General features: G+C 62.6%; 1 protein-coding gene across 1 annotated transcript in view; it reads right to left on the bottom strand.

Annotated features, from left to right (window-relative positions):
* Positions 1-13,825, bottom strand: part of LOC119113415 (all-trans-retinol 13,14-reductase) — a 44,060-nt gene that overhangs the window by 12,683 nt on the left and 17,552 nt on the right. The window contains exons 4-8 of the mRNA XM_037237733.1: positions 3,534-3,678; positions 2,201-2,318; positions 1,288-1,450; positions 824-944; positions 22-116 (exon numbers count right to left, since the gene is read on the bottom strand). Of these exons, the coding sequence (XP_037093628.1) occupies positions 22-116; positions 824-944; positions 1,288-1,450; positions 2,201-2,318; positions 3,534-3,678 (642 nt within the window). The remainder of the gene's footprint in view (positions 1-21; positions 117-823; positions 945-1,287; positions 1,451-2,200; positions 2,319-3,533; positions 3,679-13,825) is intronic.

The following is a 13,825-nucleotide window of genomic DNA, read 5'->3' on the forward strand; positions in this document are numbered from 1 at the left end:
CTCACACAAACAAACGCTCACCTCGGCTCTCACCAGCACCCGGCCGCCGGCCTCCTCGATGACGGGGATCATGTGAAAGGCGATCTCCGAGGCGCCGCCCACCGGGTACGAGCCGCCTGCGGGGGCACCGAGTCAGGATGGGTCAACGACAGGGTCACCGGGTCAGACCAGGTCATCCGTAGACAGGTCGGTTACCGGGACATGTCGGGACATCGACAGAGTCACCGGGTCAGGTCGGGTCATCTACATGGTAACCAGGTCGTCGACAGGGTCACAGGGCCGTCGACAGGGTCACAGGGCCATCGACAGGGTCACCGGGACAGGCTGGGTCATCGACAGGGTCATCGGGTTAGGCCGAGTCATCCAACATGATCATCGGGTCATCAACAGGGTCAGGCCGGGTCATCGACAGGTCGTGCGGCCAGAGCGCGACGGCGGAGCGTCAGAGCGTCGGGTCACAGGGCTCGTCGCTCCCCAGCGCGGTCCGCCGATGGATGGCATGTGCTAGAACGATGTGATCCAGGCGCCGAACGCACCCGCAGAAGACAGCGGAACGCCATGTAAGCAGGTGAAACTGCCTGAATCGACCAACTTCTTAGCTGCTCATGTTGTGACATCGAAAATTGACTTTCCAATACCAAGTGCCCCCTGGTATCAGCACAGGTTGTAACGCTATCTCACAAAGAAAAACCGTCAATATGATCATCAATATGGCAAGTCACATAAACCACAACACGCGGCAAAGGGCACCCGTCCGACGGCAGCGCCCCTGGCGGGCGCGGTGCGAACTCGTGCCTGGCCGGCGGCGCCACCGTCGCCTCACCGTGCCAGAAGTGGGCCAGCAGCGTGGCCTGCATAGGGAAGCCGGCCTGGTCGGGGCTGGTGCCGTAGTCGCCGAAGCAGTACATGAACAGCGCCTGCAGATCCTTGTTGTTCGTCTCGGCCTGGCGGTGACCATCCGCACCTCAACATCAACAGTCAGTGGGGTCGGGTTGGGGTACGGCATAACCAATGAGTTCGGGGAAACATCGGATCCGTCTCATTTTCCAACGCTATGGGACCATTGATAGCGCTAATGTGCGCTGCACGAGCCGGCGGAACTTTTAGCAATCAGTGAAGAAAAAAACATTTGGGTGTGTTCGCATTGACGCTTTCTGAGCCTGCGTAAAACGTTCACCTGACGAGACACAGTTCGCGAAGCGTTCGCCAAGACACGGAGGCGTCCTCCCGGGGCCACCTCTGCGGCGTCCACCGGCGCCACTACTGCGGCATCCGCCGCAGGCGTACCGTGACCACTTCCTGCACGGAGCGCTTGTTCCACTTGAACACGTCGGAGACGAGGTTGAAGAGGCCGGTCTGCAGCAGCAGCTGGCTCAGCCACACCGGCAGCATCTTCACCAGCACCATGCCCATGGCGCCTTTCTTGCACTTCACCACCGCCTCGAACAGCCTGCGCGAGTAGATGGCCCAGTGGCTGAGTGGGCCGACTTTGGATTGAGAGGTGCGGGCTTCACTCAGCTCGATTGTAAATTCCTTCCGCACAGAACTTTCAGTGGCTCCGATGGCCTTCAGGGGCGCCAAGTAATTTAGATACGTCGAATATTCGCGCAGCAATGACCTTAAACAACATCCAAGGGAAGGGGCGCTCAGGGATCTTCTCACGTGTGTGTGTGTGGGGGGGGGGGGGGGAGGGGGCGGGAGGGGGCGAGACAGCTCAGAACGGGCGTGGTTCTGACAGAGTTTAACGGACAGGCAGGAGCTTTGGGACAGCCTACCCCATTGCCCTGTCCCCTATCCCAGGAGCTTTGGGGGGCATCAAGCACGATCTCTTTTGGCAGATCGTCGGAGGTTCGCCACACCTGAGCAATGCTGGACGGAACGGCAGAGGTCCGAGTTCAGTGCGCCTGCGGCGTTTCTGACTGACAAAGAACGACTTGTCGCGATGCCTTCACAACGCGAAAACGGTAATCCCGTGGCCGTCTCAACTTTCCGCCGCCTTCATAAGTGCCGCAACGACGACACACACGGCTTCGCTGGACGAGGCTGTGCGCCACCCGAGACCCAGCGTCGGGGCGCGCAACAGCGCGCATCTCCGCCACCCCCCGACCAGCCGGTCCCGAAGGACGGGAGACCGGCACGGGGCGCTGTGGCCCCCAGCAGCGGCTGTGGACGCCCCGGCGCGGCGGCGCGCGGCCCTCACCGATCCACGGCGTCCGTGTCGTCGGGGAACTGCTTCTTGACGTGCTCCAGCCAGCGCCGCCTGCCCGACACCAGCGAGTAGCGCTTATCGCCGAACACGGCCGTGTCGAACTCGTCGTCTGGCGGCGGCGGACGCGGCGCCATCAGGACTCGCGCGCGCGCGCGTGACGCGGATGAACGGGCGGATGCAGCGGCCGGGCCGATACAGGCACGAGCATAACAAAGGCATGGACAGACGGACGCAAGGACGGACGGACACATGTGCGAGTGAACGGGAAAAATAAGCCGATGACATGAAGGCAGACACGGACCGAGATGAATGGACGAACGAGCGGGAGAGGTGGAAGGGAGGTATGAACGATCTCAAGAAGCAATCAGAGGGCTTCACATGCACGCCGTATCGCATTAGGACAGGACACTGCGATAGGACGGGGACAGCTTCTCTTTACACGCCGCGAGCACATCACATGGCTGGCCACACACCGCTATATACAACACAACAACGCGTGACAAACACAACAAACGTAAAATGTACAAAAAAGCACTCCATGGAACAAGAGTGGGCATCGACTGGCGGCGGTAAAACCAGCATTAATGATGATGAAGACGAATGACTCTCCGGCGTGAATCAAGCCCCAAGATCATGCAGAACCCAACCACCGTGGCACACTGCCTGCACAAGGACACGTTAAAACGCACTTATTGCACATCTTTCATATCGACAGCGAGAACGAAATAAAACAGAACACGACCAATGACTGGTCCTAGCATGTCACAGCACCGCTCCGATGACACATGCTGATAGCGTTTCTCGGCGCCTGAGACCAATGCCGGAGGTGCTGAAGTGGGTAGGTACCCTCCTGTACCTAGCGGCGCCCACTGCCGGAGGTGCTGAGGTGGGTAGGTGCCCTCCCGTACCCAGCGGCGCCCGCTGCAGGAGGCGCTGAGGTGGGTAGGTGCCCTCCCGTACCTAGCGGCGCCCACTGCAGGAGGCGCTGAGGTGGGTAGGTGCCCTCCCGTACCTAGCGGTGCCCACTGCAGGAGGCGCTGAGGTGGGTAGGTGCCCTCCCGTACCTAGCGGCGCCCACTGCAGGAGGCGCTGAGGTGGGTAGGTGCCCTCCCGTACCTAGCGGCGCCCACTGCAGGAGGCGCTGAGGTGGGTAGGTGCCTTCCCGTACCTAGCGGCGCCCACTGCAGGAGGCGCTGATGTGGGCAGGTGCCCTACCGTACCTGGCGGCGCCCACTGCCGGAGGTGCTGAAGTGGGCAGGTGCCCTCCCGTACCTAGCGGCGCCCATTGCAGGAGGCGCTGAAGTGGGCAGGTGCCCTCCCTTACCTAGCGCCGCCCACTGCAGCTGTCCGTGGGTCAGCTGGTCAATCAGCGTCTTGGCCGACGTCTGCGAGTTCAGGTTGCCGATGTAGTGGATGCCCACGTCGAACTCGTAGCCCTTGTCGATGAAGGTGTGGCAGCAGCCGCCGGCCTGTGGGAAGGCGAGCAGCGTGAGGGTGAGCGACTCCCGCCAGGGCGGTGCCCCGTCGCGCGGCATTGGATGCGTCAGACATCAGACAACGCCCGACAAGTTGAGCCTCTCAAGCCTTTTAAGTTGTATTACAGGACGGTAGTTTGCTTAAAACGGTCTTACAATTAGACCGTCGTTCTCCGTTGAAAGATTGCCACGCGATGATCTTATGAGAATCTGTCAATTGTGTTACATTTTCCCTTCGATCTTTGCCGCCATCAAGGGCGGCTGATTATGATGTTCACGCTGACACAAAGACGACGTAAACAAAAGCCCTCCGCAAAACGCTGGCCGTGACCACACCGACGGCAGCATTCCACAGCTAAACCCCGCAACCGCTGCCAGAACACCAGTCCTCCTGCCTTCCCACTGAGGACGCCCGGTAAGCCACCACCCCCGCCCCGCCGCCGCGCCTCCGCACCCCCGCCCGCTTCGCCCGCTCCGTCGCCGCCGTCCGGCCGGCGCGATCCCGAGACGCGGCGCCGAGTCCCGTGACAACGCGCCACGACACCTGGCCATTGTCCGCTAAACGGTCACGCAGGCGGCGCGGCGGCACGGGCGGCGCACGCCACGGCCGCGCCGCCGCCGCCGCCGCCGCCGCCGCCGCCGCCGCCGCCGCCGCCGCCGGGCCCTCCGCGGCACTCAGGACCCGAGCACCGCACGCTGGCCGGGCTCGGTCGATCGGCTCGGTCTGCGGACGGTGCCAGCCGACAGCGTCTACGCACGATGGTTAAGGACATGCTGTATGAAGTGCGTTTGCCTGCTGCTGGTGCCGCACCCCGTCCGCGATAATCTGAGTAAGTCAACACATAATCAGTCCGCCAAAATCTGAGTAAGTTAATGCATAATCAGTCCGCAATAATCTGAATAAGTCAATACATAATCAGTCCGCGACAATCTGAATAAGTCAATGCATAGCCCAGTCCGGCCGTGCGCGATACGCGCGTGCGGCCTCTGACACCCATCCACCGTCGTGCCGTGCTCGCGCCCGCTGTCCGGCTCGCCGCCGGACGGAACCGCGCCCGACTGATTGCGAGGGAGGAAAGGAGGCAGGAAGGGCGGAGGCGGGGGGGAGGGGGGGGGGGGGGAGTTCTGACCACCAAACAGTCGTATTGTCACCCGACAGCCTGCCGAGTTCGCCAAGGTCAAGAACTTTTCAAGCCTGAACAGTTCTTGTCCGAGGATGGTGCGGGGGCCGCGGCGGCATGAATCATGTGCTAAACGGCTCCGGAGCGGGCTCACAAAGCCTCGCCGGTCTCGCCTCGCTCCACTACGCAGGCGGCGCCACCTTTCGGGGTGATTCCACACCCGATGTGCCGGAATCAGAATACAAACAAGCGGGGAGGCAATCTCGTAGAGATCTACAGGTCTTGCCAAGTCGTTTCTCATTATATATAAAGGACGGTTCACTTGGAACGTTGAAAGAAAAAAGTCAACTGGGCTTTTACCGCCTTTAAGTGGGCTCGCATATTGGCGCAAAGTAACGTTGAAACAGGTCACAGCATGCCATAGTTTAGCTCCACGAGTAATGTAGACGACAGCAGTCATTCTATGACCTCATACGATCTTGGCCTTGGATACACCCGCACGTGCGATCTAGACAGACGATGGTACTGGCACACCGTGAAAAAAACGCTCTCGGTGCCCCAATACTTTAAGGCGGTTTTGGAAATGTGACTTCGCGTGATTTTGGCCGTAAATGACCATTGCACCACAACCTACACACCGCAGGAGTTTCGAACCCCTGACGGCAGATTTAAGGACAAGTTCAACGTAAATGACCAAACTGAACTTGATGTATACTTGACGTCGAATGTCAAATCCACCAGAATTGATGGTGTTGATGACATAACACCCTTACACCAACAGACCAACTGGACAAGAGCATCCTGCACACACAGCTAAGCATGCGTTGCGATGCCACTCTTTTCCACCTTTTTGCCACGCTCCGCTCCGAGAACGAGGTCAAAGGTCGGCGACTTGGCAGAACAGCAGCTCGGAACGTGCAGCCCAGGTGTCAACGGGTGTAAATTCGGCCAGTGAAATGCAGTTATGATGCCCATAACCGCTCAGGAGATGCCTCCGAAAAGCCAAGGTGGCCTGCACCTAAACCGCAATGATGAAGTATAAACAAATCCACGTAACGATTTTCTTGAAGATATTCACGCGCATGCTGCTGCTATAAAGCAATCACAAATTCACGTCTACCAGTGACAAACCTCCAGGATTCATGTGGACTTCATAGTTTTGGATAGCAACAAGGCTTGCAGCGTCTCGAGACCGAAGGGGCGGCGATATCACCATCCGCGTGCGAGTACGCGTGCCCTTGACCAAGGTCGTGATGGGCAGTCGCCGCATCGAACGCATTCCTCGTAATGAGTCACAGACCGGTTAGCAACGTGTTACCTGGCGAACAGCGAAAAAACAACGCAATAAGTCGGAATTGGAGGCGCGCTTCGAAAAACATCTCAGCCAGCCAGGCTCTTGCACGTATCAGGATCGAAACGGCGGTACATCTCTCCCTCCCAACTTGTGGAGGACTGGCTGGGCTTTCCTCTGAGTACGACTCAAAGATCCCGCTGTATTGTCCAGGTAATCGCCTTGTTCCCCGTAATAATGCCATTGAGGATAAGGTAGCAGTAGTTGGGAGCCGAGCCAATGCATTGAGGCCGATACAGGAACGCCCCACATCTCACAGGCCAACAAGTCAGCTAGCGCCGTTGTTGAGGCGCAAAGGTCCGTCCTGTGGTGTCATGTTTGATAGCCAGAGGAAGACGGGGTCAGAAAGCCACGCTCTTTGACCTCCACAGAGCCGCAACGCCCAAGGACCCAAGGCACCCATGGGTGAAAAGGCCCCAGAGACCAGAGCACCACCAGCCACACGACAACAGCCAGCGGTTGAAGGCAGCGGCACCAGGCCTCCCAAGCACGCGTTGTGTGCGACATTGTCGTGACACCGCGTATGGAGCGCAGCAGCTCAGGCACAACCTCCACTGCGCCGGCAGACTCAACCGGTAGACTGCGCCGGGAGACTGGACCGGCAGATTGCACCGGCAGACTTCACCGGCAGACTGCAACGGTAGACTCAACCGGCAGACTAAACCAGCAGACTGCCGCCAGACTGCGCCGGCAGACTGTACCGCCAGACTGCACCGCCAGACTACACCGCCAGACTCAACCAGCGGACTGCATTGGCTGACTGCATCGGTAGACTACCCCCAGACCAAACCGCCACACGGCACCAGCAGACTTCACTGTCAGACTGTACCACCAGACTGCACCACAGCCAGGTCAGGCGGCGCGACAAACGCCGCCGTCCGCAAACGAGCCGACGCCCTTCAAGGCGCCGGGGCGCCGGAGCCATGCGCCTCGCGCGACTGGCGCCGGAAGCAGGCGGCCGCCGCCCGCCGCGGCTGCGGCCGGCGGTCACGCGGGGCGGCCGGCCGGCGTGCCGCCGCACACTGCCGCCGAGCACGCCGGGACCTTGCGGCCGCCGGCGCCGTCCGGCAGCCTGCGAGAGGCTGGCGAGACGGGCTGCCGGCTGTGGTCGGCGGCCGGCGCTGGCGGCAGGCCGCCGCCTCCGGTCGCCGCCGGGCACCGCGAGCCGCGGCGCGGGCCGCAGCGCGCGGAGGACCGCCGCCTCGCCGGTGATGACGATTGGAGTTTAGGGTGCCCCGATGTCGGAGACATTTTGTATCCGTAACTAGAGTTAGGTGCGGCGTTTTCTGATTAAAAGGGATTGATGCGGATAAGTGGGAGCGAAGAAAATACGTCGGAGATGAGGCAGGCCGCTAGGATACGCAAGGTCTGTGGGATCAGTCCAACGAAAGAGATTAGGTTCCCTCACGTACGGGAGAAGGAGGTGGAGGGGACATATATACAAAGCAGGTGGTAGAATGTCATATAGTTGAAGAGAAGGTAATGAAAAACAAACCAACTGCATTAAAATGGGGTACACCTAATCAATGAGATACCAACGAACTGTACTTGAAGGTGGCTTTCCACCCGCCACAAACTATACCGAAACTCACACTTTGTCGGAACGAAGCGAACACCCGGAGCGTTACCAAATGAGACTGCATTACCACACCCAAGGTTCTGTACACGTTCCTGCGACGTCGACCATTCGTCATCGGCCAAGTGACATGGCAAATCAACTTCCAAACCTGGCCACACGCCATAACCGGCGTGTGACCTAGAAACACCTTCCAACTGGTGCATGACGCATGTGCCGCGCAGCGCGATCTACCGGTGTCCGACAACTCAACGAAACCGCCGCCGCACTTCAGCCTGACCGGCCGACACCCGACGCAAACCCTCGCGCGCGAATTCCCCTTCGTCTGGGCCGGGAGTCCTGTGGTGCAGAGCGGGAGGCGCGCGTCTCGAGCCTCTCGCTCTGCGCGGCCGCCCTCGCCGCCGGCCGTGCGGCTGGCACGCGCGTCCTGGGCGCTCCTCCGGCTGCGCGGGCTCCTCGTGCGCTCGGGTGGTCTGGTCGGCCGTGACCACGGTCCTGGACCACCCCTGGGGATCTCTAGACCAGCGTCTTGCAGCCTGCAGCCATGGTCTACGTGAATGTGCGGGTATTAAGGTCTTGGGCTTTATTGCGATTTGGCGTAATGCCCCTTGCACGATTCAGTAAGAGGTCTCCTCAGCTTGGATGTGCACTCAGTGCTATGAATGAGAGTTTCAGTATCGTGCACGTTTACCTTATTCCGGTGCATTGCTTCTTCATCCTACGTGGTCCCATCTAATCAAAATCCCATATCATCTCATTGGTCCCATCTAACTACAATGATCACAACAGCATGCCATCTAATTATTAATATCTCAATTACCCCATCAGGGGGCAGTGCCAGCTCGAGCCGGAGCCACAATAACCAGCATAACCTGTGCCATTTCACGGGCTTCTTATAACTCCATTCTCCGCCAGCAGCCTTGAGCTCCGCTATGAACTTGTTAGCGCTGAAAAGCTCGCCTCACTCCCGTAACAAACACCAATCTGCGACGCGACGAGCCCCCGCATCTCCACCTCCCGCCAATTAAAAGCCACCACACGGCGGCGACGCCGACACAGCCCGTAACAAACAACACGCCGCTCCTGAACGGCACAACCGTGACCGTTAGCCGCCGCCGCAAACAGCGTTCGGGGCGGGCCGGGAGGCGCCGCCCGCGGCCGGCGTCAGCGGGCCAGCCGCGAGCGGTCGGTCGGCCCGGTGGACCGCTGCCGACCGGGGCGGGTCGGGTCAGCCGGCTACCGAGCGTGACATGTGGAGCGACGACGGGCGGCGGCGGGCGGGGACGGGAGGAGGCGCCGAGCGGGGCGGCAGTGACGGCGGAGGCGGGAGGAGGCGCCGAGTGGCGGCGGGAGGAGGCGCCTGGCGGCGGCAGCGGCGGCGGCGGCGGGAGGAGGCGCCGAGCGGGACGGCAGTGACGGCAGAGGCGGGAGGAGGCGCCGAGCGGGGACGGGAGGAGGTGCCAGGCGGGGGCGGGAGGAAGCGCCGGGCAGGGGCTGGAGGAGGCGACGGGCGGGAACGGGAGGAGGCGCCGGGCGGCGGCGGGAGGAGGCGCCTGGTGGCGGCAGCGGTGGCGGCGGCGGGAGGAGGCGCCGAGCGGGGCGGGTACATGACGGGACGGGTGCAGAGCAGCTCCGTTGCTGGACACCGAACACACCAATGTCAGCGGCAGGAAACAGGGAATTTCCAGTCGAAATAGCAGTCGAGAGGTGTCTAGCATTTCGGCTGAAAAAGATTATGACATTTCTCGTGTGTCAACTTAAAAGGGTCGGGACAGACCCTACTTTTGACAGGTATAATGTGCAACACCCACAACCAATGAGGCCACTGCCTCCCCGGCCCCGAAAGCGATAACCAGAGACTCTACAGCGAGAAGACGGGACCGCTTAAGCAACAGATCGCGAGCTCGGCGACCGACTTCACCCCGCGGCCGACCCTCTGACCACGGCATGGCCTCCCTCGCTTCCTCCCTCTTCCCTCGGAGACCTTAGTCTTAGTGTGTGCAGGACAATGTCCGCCGACCGAGCACGGAGGGGGGGGGGGGGCGCCACCGTCGCCGGGCCGGCCGCACCTGCCGTTCCGGAGGTGCCCTCGCCACCCCTGACCCCGGATGACCGGCGGTGACTAACCGTACCTCTTTGTCTGGACGCTAGCACTGAATGAACTACGCCAGGGCGGATACGAGTGGGACGGCGTGAGGACGGGCTAACGAGCCTTGCCGCGAACCCCCCCCCCCGTCCCGCCATGGTACAAAATTGGACGATGATTAGGAAGGGTAGGCAAAGGGAAGGAAGGATGGAGAATGGTAGGGTAGCGATTGGTAAGATGGGAATGGAAGGATGGGTATTGGTAGGATGGGCACTGGCAGTATGGGGACTGGAAGGACCGGACCTGATAGGATGGAGAGGGGGTCGGATGGGGGTTGGCTGGATGGGGATGAAGGGATGGAGAGGCTAGGCACGGGGAAATGATTGGATTTGGGACAGGATGCAGTCCGAGGTTCATCAGCCATCCTAGGCACCGAGCCCAACAGACCGCGATATGGGCAGGTGGGCGAAAACACAGGATCGAACACAAATGAAGCAAGCAATTTGATGCAAGACGCGATTTTATTCCTTTTTTCTAAACAGTATGGTCAATTTCGCTCTAGACGTTTCCTCATACGTTGCATAGCCTTCGAGCACCACCTCCAAAAGTGAAGTGTCCGCCAGAAGAGCAGTGTTCGCCGGTTCCAAATATAAAAGAACCATAAATATTCTTAGCGGCAGACAATGGAAATGTGCCATCTCCGGGATTATTATGTATCTTCGGCTGTTACAATGGCTCCGGCGTGTTCTATGGTGCCCTCAGTTTTTGGTTGGCATGACCTCCAAGTGGCCTTTCGCGGCTTCCAAAAGTTTTTTTTTTCTCCACTTTAATGGCCGCAACTACTCCAATGGCCCCCACGTAACAACACCCCTAGCGGCCTTCCCTATCCGCCGCGTGACGTAAAAACCGTGACAAGCAGCGCCACAGCTTTTTCGGTAAGCCCTTCACAAGGCCGCCGGAACCCTTCGCTCGTGCGAGAGCGGCGGCACAGCAAAACGCCCCCTCGCGGCGGTGGACAGGGGTAGGGCGGAGGGTGGGAGGGCGCCTCAGCCAACAGCGTCCAGCGACCTCCGCCGCCAAAAGAAGCGGCCTCTTTGTGCGGCCGCAGCTGGCTCGGCGGGTTTCCGGCGGCGGCGGCCCCCTATCGGCCACATCGCGCCGCCTACTGTCGACCCGGCGGCGTGACTGTCGACGTCGGCCAGGTTCAAGATCAGGGCGGCGCTCCTCCGCCGGAGGGCGTCACGTGACCGGTCGGCGGGCAGGCGGCGGGCGTCACGTGACCGGCGGGTGAGGCGGCGGCGGCGCGGCGCCGCCGGGGCAGTGCCGAAGCGAGGCCGAGCGGCGCAGCAGCCCAGAGACGACCGCTCCCGGAGGGCTGACCCGAGGCAGAGGAGCCGCAGTCAGACGGCTGAACGCTCTCCCAGCAATCTTCACCGCACCGAACAGGAGCCAGGCAGCTGACCAGGAGAGCACGCAGCGCGGTAGCCACCGACGGCGTCCGCACGTCCAGCGACTCGTCCTCGCCAGCGGAGGAGCATGGCGCCGCTGGCGCCGCTACTGGTGGCGGTGCTGCTGGCGGTGCCGCCGCCGGCGCGGCCCCACCGCCTGCCGTCCAACCACCGGCGGCCGGGGGGCTACGACATCGTGCTGAGCGTCGAGGATGGCGACCGCAGCGCCGCCTACCACGAGTACGTGCCGGGCAGCGGCCGGCCGCTGGTGCCGTTCCGCTGGTACCCGTACGTGCCGCCGCGGCCCGGTCACCACAACGTGCTCTACCTGGACAGGGAGCCGGCGGAGGTGGAGCCGCCGACGCGGCCCGAGCCGGAGCCGACCAGCGGTCACGCCGAGAGACCCGCTAGTTATCCGGAGAGGCCCGCCAGTTATCCGGAGAGGCCCGCGAATTATCCGGAGAGGCCCGTGAATTATCCGGAGAGACCCGCGAATTATCCTGAGAGACCCGCCACCGGCGCCGAGCGTCCCACCGTGCAGGCGGAGCGGCCGAAGCCGCCGCTGTCGCCGCCGGCCGAGCTGTTCGTGTGCCCCGACCGGCACTCGTGCTCGGACGCCGTCTGGCAGCGGCGCGACACGCGCGCCAGCCTCTCGTGGCACGAGCGCGGCTGCTTCTGCGACGCCGCCTGCCGCCGGTACGGCGACTGCTGCCGCGACGCCGAGGTCGAGGACGGCGCGGAGCCGGAGGACGCGCCGGCGCAGGAGGAGAACGAGGTGCCGGACGACGGAGGTGAGAAGCTCAAGGAAAAGTCGAAGGGAGACGCCGGGCAGGCGGGAGCGGGCGAAGAGGAGGACGAGGACGAGGACGAGGACGGGGAGAAGTTCGTCTGCCGCGCCGTGCGGCCGCTCTCGTCGCTGCCCGACACCGTCACCGACGACGCCGAGCAGTGGTACATGCGCGCCGCCTGCCCTCCCGCCTTCGACGGCTACGACAACAAGGTGCGCTGCGAACTGCCGGCCTCGGCCGCCGAGGACCCGCTGTCGGCGCTGCCCGTCACCAGCGCCGCCACCAACGTCACCTACAGCAACCTCTTCTGCGCCATGTGCCACGACGACGCCGAGCAGCTGCACTTCTGGCCGGTGAGCGTGCGTTGCCCGCGCTGGGTGGGCCGCGCGCCGCCCGGCGCCGCCGAGCTGGCGGACGCTCTGCGCCGCGGCCCGGCCGGCGGCTGGGCGCTGCAGCTGCCGTCGGGCCGGCTCACGCCCTGCGAGGTGACGCCGCGGCCGCCGGCGGCGCCGCGGCCGCGCGCCTGCCGCGACGCCGAGTCGCGCTGCCCGGCCGGCTCGCCGCTCGCCGAGCCGTGCCGCAACCACACAGCCGTGGTGTACGCGGCCGGTCGGGCCTTCCGCAACGTTTACTGCCTGCTGTGCGCCGGCGGCAGCGCGGCGCAGGTGCGCTGCGCGCGGCCGTGCGCGCCGGGCGAGCGGCCGGCCGGCGCCGGCGGCCTGCGCCTGCGGCTGCGGCTGGAGACGGGCGCCGACGAGCGCTGCGGCCCGCTCCAGGTGCGTGACCCGTTCACAGCTGCCTGCCGCAGCACCGTCTGCAGCCGGCCCGGCCACGTCCTGGAGGAAGGCCAGTGCGTGAGGCGGCAGGAGCAGCCCGGAGCGGAGCAGGAGGACGGACAGGCGCCAGGCGGAGATGGGGAGGATCCCGAGGACAGAATCGACACAGAGGGCGGGGAGGGGGCAGATGACGGGGAGGACACAGAAGGCGGGGAGGACGCAGAGGGCGGGGAGGACATGGAGATTGACATGGAGGAGGACAACGAGGATCCCGCCGAGGCCGAGGAAGGGGCAGACCAGGCCCTCGGCGAGGACGAGGCCCTCGACCAGGACTCCGACGTCGTCGACATGGATGACTCCGCCGACAGCCTGCTGCCGGCCTACGATGACGACGTGGAGCTGGTGAACGAGCCGGGAGAGGACCAGAGTGAGGCGCTGCGGCTGCCGGCCGACGGTGGCGCCCCCACGTCGGACGGCGACGGCGCGCAACAGGGCGCGTCCGAAGGCAGCGGGGCCGGTGGGCCGGAAGTGCCCCTTTGAGGCAGCCCTCGGCGGCACCAGCATCGGCGCCGCCCTCCACGCGCTGCACACTCGACGGCGGTCTTGGCCAGCTATGGGGACAGGAGCTGCGTGTCTAAAGAACGTCAAGGGAGAACCGATTGCGTTTTTAATTCTTCAAGCATGCCGACGTCATTTTCAGTGTAAAGTGAGGGCGTTCTGAGATGTCTGCACCTCATATTAACACCCAAACATGCAGCACAATTTGCGGGGAATATGCACGGCGTGTCGAAAGCGAATAACTATCAGATGGCTGTCCTCATTTTCCTCCGCTTGAAGCAAAGGTACCTGAGCAGGTTACATCATCGAACAAAAATAAAAGAAATACGGCGTGATATGCCAGTGTTTTACGACCCTCTGCGGCGAAACACGAGGCCTATGGCGACAGAATAAAGGCGTAGGGCTACGCTCACGACCGACTTTTGTCAGATGCATGC

This window comes from Pollicipes pollicipes, unplaced genomic scaffold (assembly GCF_011947565.3).
Source record: "Pollicipes pollicipes isolate AB1234 unplaced genomic scaffold, Ppol_2.1 Scaffold_7262;HRSCAF=8765_pilon_pilon_pilon, whole genome shotgun sequence".
NCBI lineage: Eukaryota > Metazoa > Arthropoda > Thecostraca > Pollicipedomorpha > Pollicipedidae > Pollicipes > Pollicipes pollicipes.